This window comes from Micromesistius poutassou (genome assembly GCF_964030765.1).
Source record: "Micromesistius poutassou genome assembly, chromosome: 20".
In the NCBI taxonomy this organism is placed as follows: domain Eukaryota; kingdom Metazoa; phylum Chordata; class Actinopteri; order Gadiformes; family Gadidae; genus Micromesistius; species Micromesistius poutassou.
The window spans coordinates 9054551-9076357 of NC_140290.1; the positions used below are offsets into that span (position 1 = coordinate 9054551).

General features: G+C 46.4%; 2 protein-coding genes across 3 annotated transcripts in view; both read right to left on the reverse strand.

Moving 5' to 3' along the window:
* Positions 1-12352, reverse strand: part of atp9b (ATPase phospholipid transporting 9B) — a 44833-nt gene extending 32481 nt beyond the window's left edge. The window contains exons 1-8 of one of the 2 annotated variants that reach the window (XM_084484718.1): positions 12253-12308; positions 11717-11835; positions 8931-9101; positions 5822-5972; positions 4113-4226; positions 3582-3690; positions 1977-2035; positions 1324-1375 (exon numbers count right to left, since the gene is read on the reverse strand). In XM_084484718.1, the coding sequence (XP_084340844.1) occupies positions 1324-1375; positions 1977-2035; positions 3582-3690; positions 4113-4226; positions 5822-5972; positions 8931-9067 (622 nt within the window). In that variant the 5' untranslated portion in view covers positions 9068-9101; positions 11717-11835; positions 12253-12308. Of the gene's footprint in view, positions 1-1323; positions 1376-1976; positions 2036-3581; positions 3691-4112; positions 4227-5821; positions 5973-8930; positions 9102-11716; positions 11836-12252 lie in introns of both variants that reach the window. The other variant, XM_084484717.1, reaches the window with a different exon arrangement.
* A 1282-nt stretch (positions 12353-13634) lies between these two features.
* Positions 13635-21807, reverse strand: sall3b (spalt-like transcription factor 3b; the record flags this gene model as incomplete). Its single annotated transcript, XM_084484842.1, has 5 exons — positions 13635-13765; positions 13850-14144; positions 14620-14957; positions 15260-18304; positions 21654-21807. The coding sequence occupies 5 exons, from the start codon at positions 21805-21807 to the stop codon at positions 13635-13637; spliced, it is 3963 nt and encodes a 1320-aa protein (XP_084340968.1).

The following is a 21807-nucleotide window of genomic DNA, read 5'->3' on the forward strand; positions in this document are numbered from 1 at the left end:
TTTTATACATGATTCTCTCTCACACACACACACACACACACACACACATCTAGTGTGTAAAATCAAAAAGACATCTGTAGTGAACGGGTACCAGCTGACACGCTGCTGTGGTACGGTCGGGGGGGGGGGAATATTAACCCTGCATCGACCGCAGGGTTAATATTCTATGTGGAGGCTGACGGGTGGGAGCGGCCATTTTGACAGGGAGGGCGGGAAAGGGTAGCTGTAATACACTCCCGCGGGGGTTAAGTGCAGGGGAAAACATTATCGCACGGGACGATGACATTAATCCCTGCATCCTGAAGTCACACAGCTGGTCGACACGCGCAAGTACTGTGTGAGGGACTCTACTGTACGTGTGTGTGTGTGCGTGTGTGTGTGTAAGCATCTGTGCGCTTGTGTGTGAGCATCTGTGCGGGTGAGCATATATGAGAGAGATAGCGAGAGAGTGGAGCGAGAGAGAGAGAGAGAGAGTGAGTGAGAGACTGAATCTGTGTGTATTTGCGTGGGTGTGTTTGCGTGCCCTGGAGAGATAGAGAAAGTGTGTGAGCGAGCGAGCGAGTGAGTGAGTGAGAATCTGTGTGTATTTGAGTGTATGTGTGCCTGCATACCCTTGCACCCTTGTGTGTGTGCCAGAGCCTCGGTGTGTGTGTGTGTGTGTGTGTGTGTATATTTGAGTAGCATCTTTGTATGCATGTGTGTACGTGTGTGTACGTGTGTGTATGTGAGAGTGTGGCATTAAGACATCCACAGCTCACGGTGAGACCTATTGGCACATGGGAGATGGATGTGCAGGAGGCCATCCCCTCCCGGTGTCCCTAAGCAGAGAGCCCCAACCTGGGCAGCCTCATCGATCGCCCCCCTAACCCATGGTGATCATTCGTCAGGATAGAGTGGTGGGGGGAAGGGGAAGGGGTGACTGTACGTATCACACAATGTCATCATAAGGTGCGGCCATTGGATAGGAAGACGGTGGATAGAGCTGTTTTGGTTTTGGTTCTTTTGTAAATTAAGGTTGTTACAATTATCATATTGAACCGTATTTGTAATGCATAGTACATGCATTGCTTTCATAGCAAATTAAATACATTAATATTGTGTATGCTGTTATTACTGTTATTTATATTGTTGGAAGATATAACACGTGTTAACGCTAACATGCTAACACGGAGAGAAGCATGGACAGATTAAGAGTTATCATATGTAGAAAAAACTAGCTTTATCATTTCTAACGGTATATGCATTTATATTTATGAACTTTATAGAAACTAAACTGAAACTCCCTAGAAGCCTTGAATTACATCAGGTAACTTCTGCACCCACCATTTTTCTCTGACGTTCTCAAGAAGATCATATCGGCGGGAATTCTCTGATTCTAGATCAGAAAAGGAAAAAAAGGGGAGAAATCATTCAAATCAACCGATGAGGACGACAGACACAGACAGGTATATCAGAGGCCGGCCTCCATAATTAAGCGAGGCCAACACTTTGACCAGGGAGCAGAAGCAGATGACACCGTCTTAACTCTGTTTCCGACAGGTTGTCATGGAAATTCAACTATTCCACTCACTCCATGCCAACTGACGCTCTCATTTCACTGAAGTTCCACTGAAAGATGACTAGCCTAGTGCCGCCTGCACTGGAGTTGATTTAGTGATGACTCTATGCAAGAGATTGACTGAATAACCACCAGTAAATAATTCATTAATTTATAAATGAATATATTAACAAATACAGGCTATTGCTGGAGTAAGCCGTAATAGTTCAATGTTTAAGTATTAATATTATATATTTACAATGCTCAGGATATGTTTCTAGTAGGACTGTATGACCAGAACATTGATCATAGATCCCATGCTCTCTACACTAGGCTGGGTCCTATCTACGATGTCTGATGGAGGGGACAGCAGACATGACAACGCATCATACGAATGCTGCTTAAGCGTATCATCGACCAAACGGCATGTGACACTCACCTTCTCAACGATGATCATGTCCCCCACCTGGATGTCCGAGCTCTTCACCTGAACTTTACCTGGAAGAGGAGGGGGGGGGGAGGAGGAGAAGGAGAAGGAGGAGGAGGAGGAGAAACATAATGGAAAAAGAGAAAATGTACACATTACAATCGACCATCGACAAACAACTCTCCCGGTCGCATAAAAGACAGACAACGATCTCCGTGAGATGGGTTGTGTATGTTGCTCTTTACTAGGGGAATAAAACACAACGTATTGATCCCGGCGGTCAGGACAATGCGGGCGACTTTAAAAAAGAAGGGGGAAAAAAAATTGCAACTGCCTTTTTTTTTTTTATTCCTTCCATTTCTGCGAGATTGATTACCTCTGCCGACGCGAACCCCACACCCTCTTGTTTTGCTCTCAGGTCTGACAGATAGACAAACACAACAGCCAAAAGGTTCAGCCTCAATTATATCCACTCAATAGCCCTCCATGTCCCCTCTGCTCTCCTCACACACACGTACATACACTGAAACACACACACAACCGAGTACATACACTGAAACACACACACACACACACACACACACACCCAAGTACATACAATGAAACACACACACACACCCATACATACTGAAACACACGCACAAACTGTAACACGCACGCACACACACACACACCCACTGAAACACACAGATGCACACACCCCCCACACACACAGCCACCCCAGCACCCCCCCCCCCCCCCCCCCCCCCCCCCCCCCCACACACACACACACACACACACACACACACACACACACACACACACACACACACACACACACACACACACACACACACACACACACACACACACACACACACACACACACACACACATAAAAGAGAGGGGGTATGGAGGTGGTGATGCCGTGCTAGTCACAGATATGCCACCGGGGACTGTGGTGGTACACGTCCCACAGAGGGGACAGAGCTCAGATCATACAGTCTTGAGAAACTGGAGACGAGCAGGAGAAGAAGATGAAGAAGAAGAAGAAGAAGAAGGGGGTGGGGAAAAAAAAAAAAAAACTAAAATCAATGCAATTACAGAGAGAGAAGTGCCTTTTGTTACAAGTGTTGATCCGGTGGAGGGCCATCGTTTAATTGCATGAGATGGGGGGAGGAGAGTGGGGGGAGGGGGGGAGGGAGGGAGGGAGGGAGGGCCGTTGTCCAGCTCTAGAGGTCTATCCTTTAACAGTCACACCGGCAGTGCATTAGAGGTCAGTGATACCTCTGCGGAGAACGACCACTGGAGGCGCCCCCATTCACGGTTCTGTGAATCCGGACACAAACACGAATTCTAAAAATCACGACAACGCCGCTCCGTATAAAAGAACAAATTAGTGAACCTATCTACGATCCGTGTCTGTGACATAAAATACGAACCGGAAAGCGAGGCAGTAAAGACCAGGTCGGCCAATCACAAACAAGCATCACTTTGCCTGCCGGAACAAAGCTCCGGTTCTGCAGATGTGCGTGGAACCCACAGCAGTGGCAGAGGCCCCCCTGGGGGCCAGCCACACAGACCCCAGAGGTTCCTCCTGCTGTGCCGGCTGTGACTGCGGGCCGGGCCCTCACTCACCTCTGACGGTCAGCTTGTCGTAGAGCTGGCCGTTCATCTCCTTGTCGCGCTGGAAGCGCCGCACCTCGTCCACGGCCTCGCGCACCACTGTGACCGACAGCACGAACACCTGCAGGGCCACGGCGACTCGTTCTTCATTGGATGTTTTGTTTTGTATTCAGAAGTGTCTGGTGTGTTCTGCCGTGTATTCTGCTGAATACACCAGATACTGCTCAAAGCGGAACACCATGGCGTGAGCATGGTAGGACAAAGTGTGTTTCCCAGGTTTTGGATCTTGTGCGTTATTAGGGCAAGGTGGAAGGATAAGCCGTAAAATTAATAGAAAAATGAATAAGTAATTAAGTATTTAATAAGATAAAATTAGCAAATTAATGAAATGTATTGACTTCAATACTTTTAGTAAAAAGTATAAAACCACACTTAAAATCTATTAAATAAAAATATATATCCATTTGAATTGTAAAATATTGTGTTTTATCCAGTCTGCCGGTGTCCTTAACAACAGAACTTCAGAAACATGAACATGTTTACCAGAGGAGCCCAGTACGTGTACAGGTAGCCGATGGCCAGCGATGGGACGAACTGGGACAGCGCCACCACCAGGAAGTACAGGTTAAGGAAGAACTTGAACTGCTGGTAGAGAACCTGGAAGAAACAAGGAAAACATGGGCCGGTTACACAGAGCGGGGCCAGTTATACAGAGCGGGGCCTCTTCAGGGAGTGACGTTTAACCTGGAGTGACCTGCTCTACCCTGAAGCCATTCCGCTTTTTGCCTTGCTTATTTTCCGCCTCAAAAGCATCCAGCCAAACACTGCTAGATAATCTACCCTTTCCACCGAGCAGAAGCGAAGCGAGACAAGCGTGCCTTAAACAGAGTCGTGTCTCGAACCCGCAATCCGTTCAGCGATACACCGGCAGAAGGTGAACCAGCGGGGCCGAGCCCTGCGTCTCTACCGATGCTCGATCAGTTTGTCTTTATCACGCGGTCAGTCTGGGCCCCTACTCCATCTTAGACCCCACAAAGGGGCCTTCGACGAGGTGTCAGAGCGAGGGCCCTCCTTTGTCGTTCCTCTCCGCCTGCCACTACCTCCGCCTCTCGGGCAGACCTTTAAGCAGGGCGGGAGCACGCTATTAATCTCCGGGGGCGATTTTGAATAATGATAGCAATAATGAGAGTCGGCCGTGTAGTCACAGATTATCCGGGACACGGCGATCGATGGACGTTACTCTATAGTTAATGAACCCGCTGACCTTTAGAGGAAAAATGCACGCGGCTACGCTCAATCTGAGCGTATTTAATAATTCAAAGTGGAGCAGAGGGAGGTGGAGGTGGGGGGGGGGGAGAGAGAAGGAACAAGAGGTGTTTGGTTCGCTATTGACAACAATATCTACTTCTAAGGGCCAGACGCTTGACATTTTATGGCTCGGGCCAAACTGTTGTGCACTCCTAAATCATGAAGTCCCCCTTGCTTCCTAATGAGGAACGTGTACGGCTCTAAGAACGCTCCCCCAGAGGAAAGGCTCTCTCCTTAGTAATGGCCCAGAGGCAAAGACGAGATCCATTAGCATGAACCCAGTGGATATGAGGGAAGCTGTTGGTACTGTGTCAGACCTCCACTGTCTGGGAAGAAAGGAATAAACTGCCATGATTTGCTTAATTGTATACCCAGCATGCAACTTTTTTGTGATCGTCTTTGGTTGTCATGACAGTGTGTGTATTTTAGTAGGTAGTTGACCCCTTGCCTGGTCACTGAACAGAATGACCATAGATAAGATAGATAACTTTTTATTGCCATGTGAACATGTGATAACATGTGTAATGACTGGTTGGTGCCAGTCCAGGAAGACCAGCAAAGCCAGCCAATCTCCAGCCAGTTCTCCAACGAGCATTTACCTAGAGCATCTAACAAAGACCTTTTCTAAAAGCATTAAGCCCACACGTAAGTAGCCAAGTGCAGTAACATTTATTTGGAGTCATTTAGCAGGTACTATTCAAAGAGACTTATAAGTGACTCCTAGAACAATAGAAGCACACAATCAATATTGGAACAAGTGAAAACATTTAAACTGCTGCACGGGCAAGTTTCTAAAGGAGTGCAGAGCAGCTGTAGACAACAGAAGCACCAGGTGTAGCCTCCTCCTCCTTCCCTTCCTCCTTCCTTCCTCCTTCTCCCTTCCTCCTCCTCTCCCTCTCCTCTCTCCTCCCTCCCTCCACCTCCTCCTCCTTCCATGGACTCACCCCAGGCACAAAGGTGATGAAGTTGTACTTCTGGTTCTTGATGGCGTTGCGCGGATGCTTCTCCTCACACTTCTCCGGACAGCCCAGCCACACGGAGCGCGCCTTCAGCTCCTTCTTCCTCCGACATGTGCGGGCCAGGCAGTCACAGCAGCTGAGACACAACACAATGGTCATTGCATATTATGTTCGCACACAACACCTTGGTCGTTTCACTACAACCAAGGTGTTATGTTTATGTTGATTGTTGACACACACACTACGTTGACACACACACACACACACACACACACACACACACACACACACACACACACACACACACACACACACACACACACACACACACACACACACACACACACACACACACACACACGTTAGTGGCCGAGGTTTGATGCAAACCTTCGGTCCCATGCTGTGCGTGGAATAAAGCCCATTCAAAAAGATATACATTGTGCATAATTGTTTAATTCGTGTTGTAGTGTATTTCTCAGGGTTTATGTTTCTTGATTGTCAACTATTTATTTATGTATATTTTGTTTCTCCGGTACAGCTATCAGAGTTTCCCATGTTTTAATTTGCTACACGCGATGCTTGCACAACAAGTGTGTGAAGAATAAAGAACTGGAAGAGCACTTGAACACGAGGTGTGAGGTTGAGGCTCTGAAACAGGTTTGCCTGTCGACCATCCAAATACATTTTCCAGCATCAGGGAAGCTCATTGACGTCTTCACATGATTAATTTATCAGCTCTGTATCCAAAGCAAGGATATGAGCAGCACCGGCAGTAACGAAGGTCACACATGGAGTGTGTGTGCCATCCATATCCATATACACATGAATGACATCCATTCCTACTGTTAATAAGCAGATAGCATTCTGAGCATATCTTTATTTATAGTCTTGGGTGTGGAATCACAAACTTTCACACAAACCAACACTTAAAATGTCATCCAATCTGTCATCCAAAAAAAATTGTATATATTTTGAATCTTGGATTAGATGGATTCTTGGAATGGATTAGAGACGGACCACAACGGTACACTAATGAGGAAAACATGTCTTTGTTTGCTTGTAGTCCAAGAGTTCAGGTAGCCCGACTTAGCCCGAGATTTAACTAGTCAAAGACCGAAGCCCTGTCCCGATATTATTATTCTCCTGTCAAACGATTTCCGTCCATCGTAGCGACCTGGTGTTTTGGAATGCACCGCCTGTGCTAAGTGAAACGTTGAGCGTTGCGCGTGCGCAGACCATTTTACCTGGTGCCGAATGTCTTGTTCTTTGTAAAACCATGCCCCATCATTCACAGAAATAAACGTCTTGCCCATCCACATAGCAAGACGCAAGACCTGGTGCTTTCAGATACAACCACTTTGGAGTGTGTACAGACGACCAAAACAAGCAACAAAAACAAATTAAACTCTGAAAGCGTTGAACTTTAAGCCGGTGAGCAGTCGTAAGAAAGGTGACACGTTCCTGGTAGAAATGTCTTCTAAAAGGCCAATCTGCTCTCCGGTAAAGAGAGACAGCTTTAGGATCATGTGGGAAAGTGGTCACCGTTGTGTCAGACAAACATCAACTCATCCAGCAAGCAAAACAATACACGTCAGCCAATGGAGGGGCTGGAGTCATGTCACCAGACATACTTAAACACTAGTAAACACTGCAGGCCAGACTTTTCAGTTACCTGCTGAAGCTAGGAAGGCTAAATATGACTTTATCTAGCGCATATTTGTGAAACGGCATTGAGTGTGTGTTTAACGGTTTGATGTGGGGCACACACACACGGACACACACACACTTTTGTCAAGTTACCAAAACATAAAACCAAAAAAAAACAAGGTATTTGTGTTGGCTTGGATGTGGCTGGCTTCATCGCTCCCCAGCCCAGATTCATAAAAGAGATAATTTGTGCAAATGAATGTTATTTAAATACTATGCCATTTGAATAGGCAGGGTTTATTCACCGTGAATTATTTGTGTTTTATAATCCCGGGCTAAGCACACACAAAATTACTGGAAAGCATCAAACTGCTCAGCTGTGTAAAATCCGATTTGTTCATTAGTGGAGGCAGAGAGAGAATCAATATCTGGCGTCGGTGGGAGATTCATAGCCGATAACAAAAACAGCCCACGAAACCTAATATTCAATTCAACTGAATTCACAGAAAGTTACCCTTTTTCCTCGCACCACCAACTGCCACTCAAACAACGTTTTGTTGACAAACGCTATTACACTTCATTGCGGCCGGCGTCAACAAATATTCCCGATGTGCGTTGCCAAAACATAGATGTCATTTAGAGGACGAAACCTGTCAAATGAATCATTAGGTGGATAAACTGGCGATCGGTTTGGACCACTGGTGCACATCCAGGCTCCACCAGAGCCACACAGCCTTGGCCTCTCTTTGCATTTCACGCACAGCCACCGGAACGTTTGAAATCCAAGCCGAGGGTCGTTGGCATGGGTACCGGAGAATGTACACCACGCTTATTATGGGATAAGCCCCGAGGCTACATAATTGGATAGCATTTTGCTAACAGTGTTATCATGATGAATAATACAAAAGCGATGGACTTAGCAATGATGTGGTGATATGAAAAAACAGTTTACTGTTCCTTAAGACCTGTCCTAGAAACATGTTGACAGAGTCTAATTTGGTTGGGAAATAAATTAAATCAACTTTGATACACCGACATGACCTGAGAATATTATGTAGTGACAAGTAGTTGTATGACATAGCAAACAGTTTCCTCAAAGTCCTGATTATGTAAATTTATATTGAAGATGTGCATTAATCTAGAAAATCCTTTCTTAAGTATATATATTTAAACAACTTTTCCAAAGTAGAAATGGCAATCCTTCCCCAGCTCCAAAGCAAACTCCCCATAAGCATATTACGATTACAACATATTCCCAGTTTTAATTAAGCTGTGGCCTTCCTTGTTTACAGACTGAACCCATACATAATTAAAAACACATTAACAACCTCACCCCATCTATTTTCAAAGGTCACAACGCAGTCGACGATCTGCCTTTGGGGTCTCCCCATGTGTGAAGGAGTACTCTCTCTCTGGCCGTGGCCCCCACTGTGTGGCCCACACTCACCTTCCACACAGCACCCTCCAGCCCCCCATGAGGAACCAGCCCAGGCCCCGCGGTCTCCGGTTCAGCCGGGTCCGGGGCAGGGCCTGGTAGTCGCTCTCCTCGTTCTCGAAGCCTTCCTCCGACATCATGAGCGGCATCTCGTCCAGGTTGGACGAGTCATCTTCGGAGTATCTGTAAAGGGGAAATGGAATAGGATTGGAATGGAGCGGCTAATGGGTCGGCTTGGCTTGGTGAGAGTCCACTGGCTTTTTTCAGACCACTTTGCTCTCCGTCTTCTCCTTCCAGTCCATAAAGGCGGAAAAAGCCTGTAAAAATTTACCAAAACCTGAGCAAAACACGCAAAAAGCACTAACCACCCATCTGTTTGTTACAGCGAGACTGAACAATACAATGACGAATGATCTTTACGAGAGGAAAAGAGGAAGAGAGAAAACGCAATTTCATAGAGCAGCCATGGTGAACTACACCGCAGACGTCTGTATGATGCAGAGACCTGTGTGTTCATTTAGTCTGAAAACACATTAAGTATAATGGCCTCAGAGCGGCAAAACAACTCTTCCAAGCAATGGGCACCAGTAGCATCAGCAGCCAGACTGGGCTACACAAACCCTCAAGGGGGCTGTGAATGTGCACTCTGACATCATAGTGTGGGAAGTAGCCATCCTTCTTCTGTATGCAAGTACTGCAAATCACTACATTGTAGTGATTCAGCATCGTGGTCTGTAGAAATGTCTGCTTTTACTTCTCCTGCATACAAGAAAGAGTTCAAATTGTGCAATCTCAGATGTCATTTTATTATCAGTTCGCCCTGCTATAATGTCTATTGGACATAATTTGATGGACCGCGAGGCCAACATGTGACCAACAGCTTGGCTAAACGACGACCCACTGCTAGGTTCACATCAGATCAGTATTCACCAACCGGCTGTACACTGCAAACACAACTCAGGCACTGTAACTTATCCACTCTGACAACCTAAGTGAATCTTCAATTCATCAGATCCCCACCCAGCTAGCGTTCAGAACCAAGATGGCCGCTCGCTGAACAAGGCCCAGAGAAAGACCATCACAACGGCTAAATCTGATACCAGACACACACACCGATTCGGACATCGCTCATTAAGGGGAGAACAGCCTCCTCCTCCACCACAGCAGTCAAGTCGGCCTCATCTTAAAAAGTCCCCGAGCGCCACAATGATTCCACTGGCTAAAAAACTAATTACCAAAATTCTTCTGCCACTGATCATATCGCTGGGGAAACTAGCACAAAGGACTCTTGTTTGCATGTGGCCTTATTGTATTGAATAGACAGTGCGTCGTGGGCACCAACTGCCGAGAAAAATGTATAAAACCTTCATCCACACACGATTTATGCTGAAGCGTTTTTTTTTTAAACGGCAACACCAAACAACGGAAAAGAAATTGACGTCCACCAAACGGATTAGAATCCACTTGTGCGTGATGAAAATAGCAATCCCGTTGGGAGCGTGTTAAACTGTCACGCGTGTGAAAAGGGCCATCGGCACCGTTGGACTTCACTTCTAAATGATAGCCGTTGTTGTCATGGCGGCAGGCTGATCTAATGGCAAGGGCGTTTCACCCCCAACTGAAAGGCTCTGGGTTCAAACCCCGGCGTCTGTGGTCCGCCCGTGGAGATCCTTGAGGAAGATTTCTAATCTCTACATCCCGGCCTCCAACTTAATGAATTTGCAATTCACTGTCAGCCGCCTCACATAAAAGCATCTGCTAGATAAATAGAAATACTAACCACAGGAATATAATAGATGTATAATAAGTGTTAGTTGGAGGCCTATTTCCCCTTGGGGATTAATAAAAGTATCTATCTATCTGTTTGCCATTCAAACATAGAGCTGCAGTCCTTTGTGTACAAACTTAAGCAGCCTAAGCGAGCAGCATATGTCATGGCAGAACACAAAATAAAACATGAACATGCGAACAAGCACACAAAACTAGCTTCAGCTGGATTATAAGCTTAAAAGCAACGGTTGGCTCTGATCTTCTTCACCGATGGCAGATCTACCCACTGCCATGGAGTAGTCTTTCCACAGCAATAGTCTGCTTAAAAACACAGCATTTCTACTAAGTTTGTTAATAAGACAGACAGATATCCATAGTGTGAGATAAGACACTTCTAGACCCCTTGACTCAACAACAACAACAACAACCAATGCAGAAACACACACATTTTATATGAATTACTTTCTTTCAAGCTACTTTGGAACCTTTGAAGCATGCCACAATGTCCACATAGCAGCAGCAGACTAGTCCACAAAACATTGATTGACAAAAACTGAGTTTGTCAACATGTCAGTGACTATTTGATATGATGAAATCTAAATCTTTCTTGTATTTAACCAAGTTCAGCGACCCAAACATCAACTGCTGTAAACTGGTCGCTTCCTACTCTACCACCACACCATAACAAAAACACATAGACACATAACAACATGGGAGATAGCTATCCCACCGGTGTTGTCTTTATGGCGAGTGGAGGTTCATCAAAACGGCCCATTCCTTTTGTTATACTAGCTGTGTCAGCTGACCTCGAGAGGAACACTTCAGCCTGCCACAACATGCAGTGACACCCTTGTTAATGAGATGCCTTGTTGACATTCTCTACCGAGATATGATTATCATTCTGTCATGTGAGCAGAGAACACCAACAGAAATAAACAAACCAAATAAAGCACAAACTCAGGTGATGCCACAGTAATCCAGGCCCGATATAACTAGAAAACAGTCGACTACTAGCGTTATTAGCTTACATGATCACCTACTCTACTCCAGGAGGTCTGTGGCCTTGGCGACTAGTTCATGGGTCACATGGCCTGGTTCAACTTCATTTCCTCCACAACCTCAACGGACTGCAGTCATATGATCCGATCTGAAACATGTGCAGAGGACTAGTTGGTAGCAGGGACTGTTTACTATTTCACAAGGCGTTTCACCACAAAGTGAAGGAGCTGGCTAATCGTGTCACATGACAATGTGACCGCGCAGACGAGAAACTACACCGCAGATCAGCAGAATATCTAGCTGGAGAACAACATTCCTAGGAAGGCCTATGCATGTCTGTGAGATGCATATCAGACAAGAGCGAGCTAAACACACAACGCCCCCCATAAGAGCAGAGAGCTGTCAGTGACACTTGTGCAATGCTAGCGAGAGCTAAGCAGTCGCCCCGTTCCTAAGACCTGTTCAAGCTAACACTGGCGAGCTGGCAACCAAATGAACATATTTCACAATGAATATCCCCAGCGTTAAGTGAGAAAATAAGCAGAACAACTTAGTCCATTCATACCTTGAAAGCTTAGCGGAGTGATAAAGCGGTATTCTTTTGGAGTTCTTCCGCACTGGGTACAACGGGATGCTGTCAGCCATCTTGGCTGGGCAGTACACACCATGACGTCACGGGTAGAGGAATTGCCGTTATAATTAGTATAAAAGGTGTTGTTTTTATTTTATTCTTATCTTTTGTTTTCTTTCCTGTCATATCTTAAAGTGGATTTTTATTTTTAATAAATCAACGATGAAAAGCTAAAAGAGTGAAACGATTATCTCCAGTGAGAAAGTTTAAGATTTTCTTGAAAGTCTTATTATAAATGTACACTAATTCACCATTCTGATTGTTTAATAACCTAACTAATATAATGATAACCCCACACTTGTGTGTATTTGGTGTGGCGTTTTGAAAATAATGTCCCTGTGTAAATACAGCACAGATGCCAGTTTTGATAACTGTTTACTAAGCCTAAGCCTTTGAGCAAGCTACTAAAGCCTCTTGTATATTTTTTCTGAAATATATATTCATTATTCATTTTGAAAGTGAATTTTACCTTTTTAAATTATATAATATAAATGTAACCTTATTTAGGGGACCATTTGAAATTCATCAAAAGGGAGGAAATGAAAACTATGGCCTGTGTAAACAGAAGCGCTTGCATTTATATAAGAAACAAATTCTTTATTTTCACATAAAATATTGTTTATTGAAGTGCCATCAGGCCCGGCAGACACAAAGCACAAGGCCAAAGAGTACATTTGGCACGCGCGGTGTCTTGCATTTCGCACTTTCAAATGAAACCCAACATGTTAAAAGACATCATTACAAGTCATTTTTTTTATTCAGTGTTTGAACATATACAGTCACTTCAAGTCTTTTCCTCTGTATTGTAAAAAACGGGGTGAGGTAGTGAATTGAAGAAGCTACAAACTGACGTCCATCTTGATGACTAGCAGTTGACTTTAGCAGTGGGGAATATTGTACACGTGTTGAGGATAGATGGTTGAAACTTGAAGGACCTGGAGGACATTTTGTGCTTTGCACCCTCTCACCTGGTGGCCAGCTCCAAGCAGCTGACCAATGAATACACACTCAATGTGGTCTTCTGTAAATCTGACATTCCCTTTAATCCATTTCTCATGAACAAGCATCTTAGGAGTTGTGTAGAAATGAAACAAATCAACCTCTATGTAGAGAAAACAACGATCACGAATGACAGTGAAATGAAGTGGCAAAACATCGATCCCCTATTCCCCTCGCTCTGTCCATAAAAACTCCTATTCCTGTATCTGTATATATATAATAGAATACGTAAGAACCAACAAGATGTTGTACAAATATTTTAATTTCTCATAATATGTTGCATAATTTCTCTCGGTCGTCGCTCCTGCATGTGTTTGTCAGTTGATCCCGATTTCCTTGCTATCGTCTATCAACATGGAGAAGTGCCTGCCCGCTCCCAGGTCCAAACCTGACGTCTTCCCCAGGCCGTTCAGGCCGTGCACCCCCCCAGAGGAGGCTCTGTCCATGGCTGCTGTCATAGCATGAAGCTGGGGGATGCCTCCTCCTCCTCCTCCTCCTCCTCCACCTCCTCCATCTCCTCCACCTCCTCCACCACGGTTCTGGATGACCGAGATCTCGTTGTGGTTGTTGTGGTTGTTGTGGTGGTTGTGGTGGTGGTTGTTGTGGTGGTTGTGGTGGTTCTTCATGGCCAGGCCGGTGGTGATGGCGGCGGCATACCGGTTCCAGAACCCGGGGTCCACGTTCATGGCCCGCGCCGCCAGGTCCTTCTGGAACATCTCTCCAAACTTCATGGGGTCCCCCCCCAGCAGAGCGATGGGGTTCTCCACTGACAGCCGGCGGCCCCTTCTGGCCGGGGCGTTGTTCCACATGTGGGTGCCCATGTGGACCTGGGAGGGAAGGAAGGAGGAAGGAAGGAGGGAACAAGGGGAGGGTTATTTTCAGATACACACTTTCTAGTCTAGAGTGGAAGTAAGTATAAAGTCAGTATTCTAGTATATATCAAGTATTATAAGTTAAGAGAGTTGCTAACTGCTAAAAATAATACACTGGAAATGTAATTCAGTTCCAAATTATTTCACTTAGTGATAGATAGTAGGACTTTATAGATTAGATAGCTATAGAGACAATTAGATATTTCATTTAGAATATTAACTGAAATATTTGTCTGATTTTCCAGTATCAAAGTCCTGTCATTATTCGATAAGGACGATTATGTTCATGTATCCTTGTATGTTAAGATTCATTGTGGTTTCGATCAGAACGAAAATTCTGGAGAAGGCAGTGCATAATGGGTAAAAACGACCCTGGAGTCATTAGCTGCAGCTAAATTGCCGCCACCTGATAACTGACAACGTGCGCTACCTTCAGGTTGCCTTTAGTGGTGAAGGCCCGGCCGCAGATGGAGCAGACAAAGGGCTTCTCTCCCGTGTGCGTGCGCTCGTGGATCTGCAGGGCGCTGGCTGAAGAGAAGTTCTTCCCGCAGGCGTGGCAGTTGTGCTGTTTGGGCGTGCGGCGAGGGGGCGCAGGCCCCAACAAGCTGGTCATTCCTGGGCTGCTGATTGGAGGATAGGATGGAGGGAGGAGGAGGCTGAACGCAGGGTGATGGTGACCCTCTATTGGATGACTGTGTCCATTCATCTCTGTTTTGATTGGGCCTGACGACATGCTGTTGGCCAGGCTGGTGAGAGCTTGATCTGAAGCTGAGAAGAAACATATTTATGTTATAAACATGGTGTTTGTATTTAATTATGATTGCATATTAACACCATACTGAATATGAATGAATAAGATAAGTAGAGTACACTACTTTCAGGTTAGTGAGAATGGACACAAAAATCACATAACATAACATAAATATAAGCGTTCCTAATATTAGCAATTCATTGTTAATCTTTGAAATTGTTTTCCATTTATTTATAATTATGTGCCCCTTTTCAATCAGAGATGTCACTATTGTCATCTGACGTTATCGGAGCCAGAAGGCATGTCATTAAGGCCTCACCTCGGTCCCTGCTCAGCAGGAAGGGCAGACTGTAAGGACTCTCCTCCTTCACACACATCTTGCCGGGCTGTAGCCCTCTCAGATCCTGGGCCAATCCCACGACAGATGCCGATGAAGGAGGCTCAGATTGCTCCATCTTCACCAAGGCTGCTAAAGGCTCTTGAGATGCTGGCCTGTTGTTCGCTGTGGGAGACTTGCTTATTCTGCCATCAGTGCTTTTTCTATGTACAGGGGACACCGACACATCAGAGGACTCAGAGAAGGCCGGGCTGCGTGCGTTCCCACTCTCCCCCCGTCTCTCTGCAAGACTGCAGTTGATGGCCAGCCGCTCCCGGTCCATTAACCCGTTGGCCAGAGCCGCGATGCCAAACGAGTGGTTCAGGTTCACCGTGGAGTCAATCATCCTCATTTGGTTCTCCAGCGCCGCTATGCTAGAAACCACAGCAGAGGACCTCGACGGGGAGTAGCAAGGAGAGCTAAAGTGCTTAGCAGGACTCCGCGCCTCCTCCTCCTCTATGTTCTCCCCTTCCTCTTCCTCCCCTCCGTCGTCCTCGATCGAAAGGTCGTCCACGGGGTCGTTGTCATTGCTGCTGAGGCTATCAAAGTTGTTCCTGTGCAGTGAGGCTCTGCCCTCCACCTCCCTGGGGTCCTCCGTGTCGGAGGGTTCCGGAAGGGGGCCGCCCATGTGCATGCGTATGTGCTGCTGAAGCACCACAGCATTGGTGAACTTCTTCTGGCAGATGGGGCACGAGTGCTGCACCAGTACCGGCTGGGTCTCCCGGTGGATGCCAATGTGGGACTTGAGGTTGCCCTTGGTGGTGAAGGCCCTGCCGCAGATCTTGCATTTAAAGGGCCGGTCGCCGGTGTGGATGCGGTAGTGCATCTTGAGGGCGCTCTGGCAACTGAGGACGCGGTGACACACGACACACTGGTTGGGGTCCGTGATCTTCCTGTCAATGTTCTCCACCAGCCGCTCCAGCATGGAGGTCTCGGACGTGTGCATAGAGTCCAAGAGGCCGTTGGGCGAGAACTTGGGGGGGTCTGAGGGGTACAGTAGGGGGGTGGTGTTGGAGAAGGGGGAGCTGGGACAGATGGGCTCCGGTGTGGTGGGCACGGACGGGGCTGTGGTGCCGGCGGCGGTGGTGCCGGTCGTTACAGTAACTGGGTTGGCCATCAATCTTTGGATGCAGTTTTGGGGCAGGTGCACTCCCTCTGTTTTTAGCTTGTCGGGGGCCACGTCCTGGCAGCTCAACTGTGGAGACTCGGAAACAGGAGTTATATGAGGCTCAGTGCCGGCACTAGCAGGGGACAAAGACACACATTCACCCGACGGCGGCCGGTAGGGAGATTTAATGGATGGTGTTACGCTTAAGGGGTCATTTGAGCTTCCTATACTGGTAAGGGCAGAGGAGAGCGGAAGGCCTATAGGGGTGGGCAGAGTCGCTACCACCGGTTTGCTGTCCAGCCATGAAGATCCAGGTTTTTCTGCGGGAAATGACATCCCATAGGGAATCCCAGAGCTGGTTGGCACATTGTCTAAGTACTCTGGCACGGGGTAGGGGTTCATCTGAACATGAGGATATTTTTCTTTGTGCCTCTGGAAGTGGACCTTTAAGTTCCCTTTCGTGGAAAAGCGATTGCCACAGATGTTGCATTTGAAGGGCCTCTCCCCTGTATGGGAGCGCAGGTGGATCTGCAGAGCACTGTCACTGCCAAACACTTTGGCACAGAAGCGACATTTATGCTTGAAGAAGGGCTCCTCCGGGCTGGGCTTGGTGTTGAATAAGGACACGTTGGGCAGCTTTCCCTTCCGGTGCTTCAGGAGGGCGGCTATGGGGTCGAGTGCGTGAGCTGTCGCTGCAATGCTGGCCAAGGGGTTGGGGAAGATGACGCCACTAGGGGGGCTGTGAGGTAGGAACGCCAGGCTGGAGGAGGAAGGCGAGCTGAGGAGGCCGCTCTGCTGCCCCGGGTCCAAAGGTCCAGAGGAGCTCAGTGTCTGACCACTGCCAACGCCGCCGGTCTGGGAGCTCATGTAAGAAGGTGGTAATGAGGGGGTGTCAGTGGTGTAGCTGGAGATGGAGGTGGCAGCCGACGTCTCTGCGTACACTGAGGGGGACGTAATCTTGTTGTAATCGCCAACGGACAGCGTGTGTACGTTTTGAGACGTCAGGGTCTGCGACCTCTCCAGGTTGGGGGATGACGATACGGAGGCCTGGCCGTTGACGGACGAGGGCATGGCCCCCGACAGCGGGAGAACCGGCGGGGGGACCAGGCCTTGCGACGGGAAAGGGTTGGTCGGGGCCAGGGTCAGGGCCCTGGAGATGGGGTTCAGGGCGGCCTGCGTGGGCTGCCTGTTCATGACTGCCACCTGGCTGCGGATCTGCTCGATGAGCTGCAGCTGGTGCACCTGTTGCTGCTGCAGAGCCAGCAGATGCTCCAGGATCACGGGGATGGCAACCGAGGCGGCCTTCCCGCCCGCCCCTCCTCCGGTGCTTATTCCCTGGGAAAACTGGGCCACAGCCACCCTGGTGCCCTGGAGGATCTCCAGCGTGACGTTGGTACTGGGCATGTTGTGGGTACCGGACGTGGACGGCTGAGGGGACCCAAACTCGGTCCTATCCGGAGGCTGAGGACTGCCAGTCGAGGCGGTGTACCGGGGGATCTCTGACCGAGCTTCTAGTTCCATGGGTTCCTCCGGTTCCCTCTCCTCCTCTAGAACTTCACACAACAGGTTCTCGTTGTCGTTTGCAGACGGCTCTCCCACCTCGGGGCCCTCGTCTGTGGATTCTTCCAGACTGGAGTCGCTGGGGGCCACGCTGGGGCCCGGAGAGGGCCCGACAGGGGAGCGATCGTGGACGGCTTCGGCCCCGTAATCCTCCTTCACTATGAGCACCAGCGGGAGCTCGCTGCAGAGCTGCTGGTGGTGGTTCAGGTCGGACCAGGTGAAGAACTCTGCGCAGCACCTGTCACAGACGTGCGTCTCCTTGCTGCCACAGCAGCGCTCCGATCCACGGAACTCCATGCTCTCAGTGTTTTCCAGGATTTCTGAAGAGAGGACAAAAGCAGTCGTTAATACTGGGCATACTTTGCGGTATATCATGCTTGGCTCATTGCATGTTTTACGAGCACTCCTGTGATGAGGATATAAATATTTTCACTTCTGTTCTGTGTAATGTGAAAACGGGCCACAGACACTTTAACACATCCTGCTATGTTTGAAGGGAAATGTTAATTTCCCTCCTGAATCAATAGAGTTGATAATGTGATCTGACCTCTTGTCCATCCAGACAGTTAATGAAATTCCATGTAGTGGGGTATTGATTTCTGCTGCATTTATATACGTAGGCATGTCAGAACACAATGGTGGGCCATCTCTGATTGAAGCAAGAGGCACTTACACACAACAAAACCTTGATGATTTAATCTTTAACGTATAGCGACATAAGACTTTGCGCTCAGGTACTTTCCTCGGATTGATGTTGTCTTTTTTTCATGTGAGGCAATCTAGCTATTGCGTATTTTAATCATGAGTGAATCCAGAGAGGTTCAATCGACATTAATAATGTAGGCCTAATTTTCACAATAATTAAAACTCCAGTTGTAAATGCCAATTCTTTATTTATCAAGTGCATTTAGCTCTATTGAGTTTAATTTATATACGTTTTAATCTTGAATCAAAAAGGTTATTTGATTTAAAAGAATTTAAAATTGTGAAATGTTTCATATTTTTTACATGTATTTATTTGGATAAATATTATTGTGACTATTTCTATCTATCATTATTATCGTGTGTGTTGTTTCTGATCAGTTGGAATTGTATATGTATCTGAATGAACACACTGTTCTTGCCTTTGTCCATTTGGAAAGAGATTGCATTGCCAGATCGGAGAATAGTGAACCAATAAATCTCTATTTGTACTTAACTACTACTTCATGAAATTCAATTTCTCTCTTTGATTTGACCAACAGCTTTTTTTACAGTATGATTATTAAGTGTGTGTATGTGTGTGTGTGTGTGTGTGTGTGTGTGTGTGTGTGTGTGTGTGTGTGTGTGTGTGTGTGTGTGTGTGTGTGAGTGGCTGCGGAATTTGTATGTGTGTGTGTGTGTGTGTGTGTGTCTGTGAGTGTGTTTGTGTATGTGTGCGTGCGTGCGTGCGTGCGTATGTCTGCATTTCTGAATGTCTATTTATCCAGCCAGTGTTCCAACTCATTTTTATACTTACATACATAATGACATTACCATTATCATATCATCTGTCATTAATACCACATAACCCCTTAATTGCCACCAGCATCCAGCATTACCAGAAATGACTCTGGGTGTACTCAGAATAAACACATAACAACAAAGTACACATACATAAATACCACCCTCTACACTTTAAACGTTCAGTAAAATATTGGCTTAGCCTCTACTGAAGGAGAAAAAAAGAATTGTAAGTCTGTCATTAGTGTAGAGGACAGACACAGTCAGGGGTTTTACTGCAGTCAGATTTAACTGACTATAAAAACGGTTGGTGTAGAGGGAGGGTGTGAACGGTGTTGAATAAGTTAAGATCTGGTCAGGATGAGCGAGCGAAGGACTAAACTATCCCAGACACTGGCTCTCTGGGTGGGTGGTCCTCAGGGCAGCCAGGCTGCTTCAGAAAGGCCCTTTTCTTACAGTTTGAGGAAGATTTAAACAGTTGATTTGAAGGAAAAATAGAGATTGACATCACCCTGGCCGTGAATAAGTAAAGAGAAAAAAACAAAAGCAAAAGTAACAAATCGAAAGAAATTATAAAATGTCAGAATTTCAAAATCTGAAGATTTTAAAAAGACCGTTGAGAAGTTTTACTTGTTCAAACTCTTCCTAATCTCATGTTTTGTGCACGATTAAAAAAGGGCAAAACACAACTGTTCCACCGCACAGCTAACCAACGGTCACTCTGCATCCTCCCAGCCGGCCATGACCTCCGCGGTCTCCCAGAGGTCAACGGCTCAGATGTTTGTATTATTGTCCTGACGTGGACCACTTGGCCCTGTGCGGGGAGAGGGCCGTTAGAGGTTAAGACAGCAGCCTCCATCAAAAGGCCGCTTCAGAGCACCAGCGAGGCCCCCTGCCTGGCTGTCAGAGAGCCCGCTGAAAGAGTGTCAGGCCTGGGGGGAAGGCAGGCCCGCGATGGGGGCCTCTGGATGTCACTCAGTACCTTTTCACACACACACACACACACTGGATGATGTGAGCAGCGTTATAGGTTCTTAGGCAAACACGGTTAAAAGAGGGAGGGGGGGGGGGGGGGGGGCGGGGGGGGGGGGGGACAATTAGAGGAGCATTTATTGAATTGAAGAGGTGGTCTTTTACTTTGGTAAGTTTTAGAGGTGTTCAGACGATGGAATCGACTCTACGCTTGTTGATGTTAATTTAAACTGTACGTTTTTGAATAATGTTTAAATTATACGTGAAAATAATGTTATATTTATACGCAGGATAAAGACGGATACGAGGATTGGCTTTAGGGATTTTGTCTGCAACATAAGAGAAGAGATTTTGGGGTAGCTGCAACTTTCAAGGTAAAAATGTGTCAACAGTTTCTGTTTTTTCAAGTTTTAAATCAAGTTTCAATTTAGAAATTGTGAATAAACCAGATCAATAAATATTAGTTTTACTGCCACAGCCACTGAACAATTCAAACAGCATTATCTCTTTCTGATGCACTGAAGATTTGAGGATAATTTAATTAAATCCATTGTAATGCATTTAATTGAATTGAAAACAAGGAACTCTATACTTCTCACTCAAAGTTTATATATATATTAAAACAAATATAGAGAAAATATCTATAATGCTAATTATGGATGGGCCTAGGATTTTGGTGAGGCTACAGGCTACTCCTAAAACGTAGAAGTAGAAATGATCCTCAAATGTTTTATTTAAGTTTATAATTATTTTATTTCAAACATTTAGTAATGTTCCTTTTCCTTTATAACCACTTATTTTAAAGTATAGGCCTACAAACTTTCTACTGGTATCTCCTATGGAGTTTAGGCCGATTGTGGTTCAAATGAATATGTCACAAAGTTTCAATATTTTAACGAAGCCCTTTAAGGAAGCCCTTAGTTTATAGAAAATAAGTAACACTTGATTATAAAAAATAAAATGTAAACCTATAGGATAGCCAACTATATTAATTTGCCGTGAGACTATTCATTCAAACTTATGCAAAATGACACCAAACCCTATCCTTCAATCCTTTCAGCGGTTTGGAATTTGACAAAAACTAAGTGTATCATTCACACCCTCTATAGCTCTGCACATTTAACCAAATAAAACCATCTTAGACTATCAAGTAAGCAAATTATTGAAAAAAAAAAAAAAAGTCTAGGTGGATTCTCACCCTTTTCTGCAACATACCATTCTCTGAGTATGAGGCTCGGGTCCGAGCCGGTCCGTCCTCCTCCTCCTCCCGGAGATGCTGCGGCTTGGCCTGCTTGCGGCGGGACATGGTGCCGGCGGCTCGCGGTGACGCGGTGCTCCAGCCGCTGGCCGGTTCATCGGCGGCCAACAT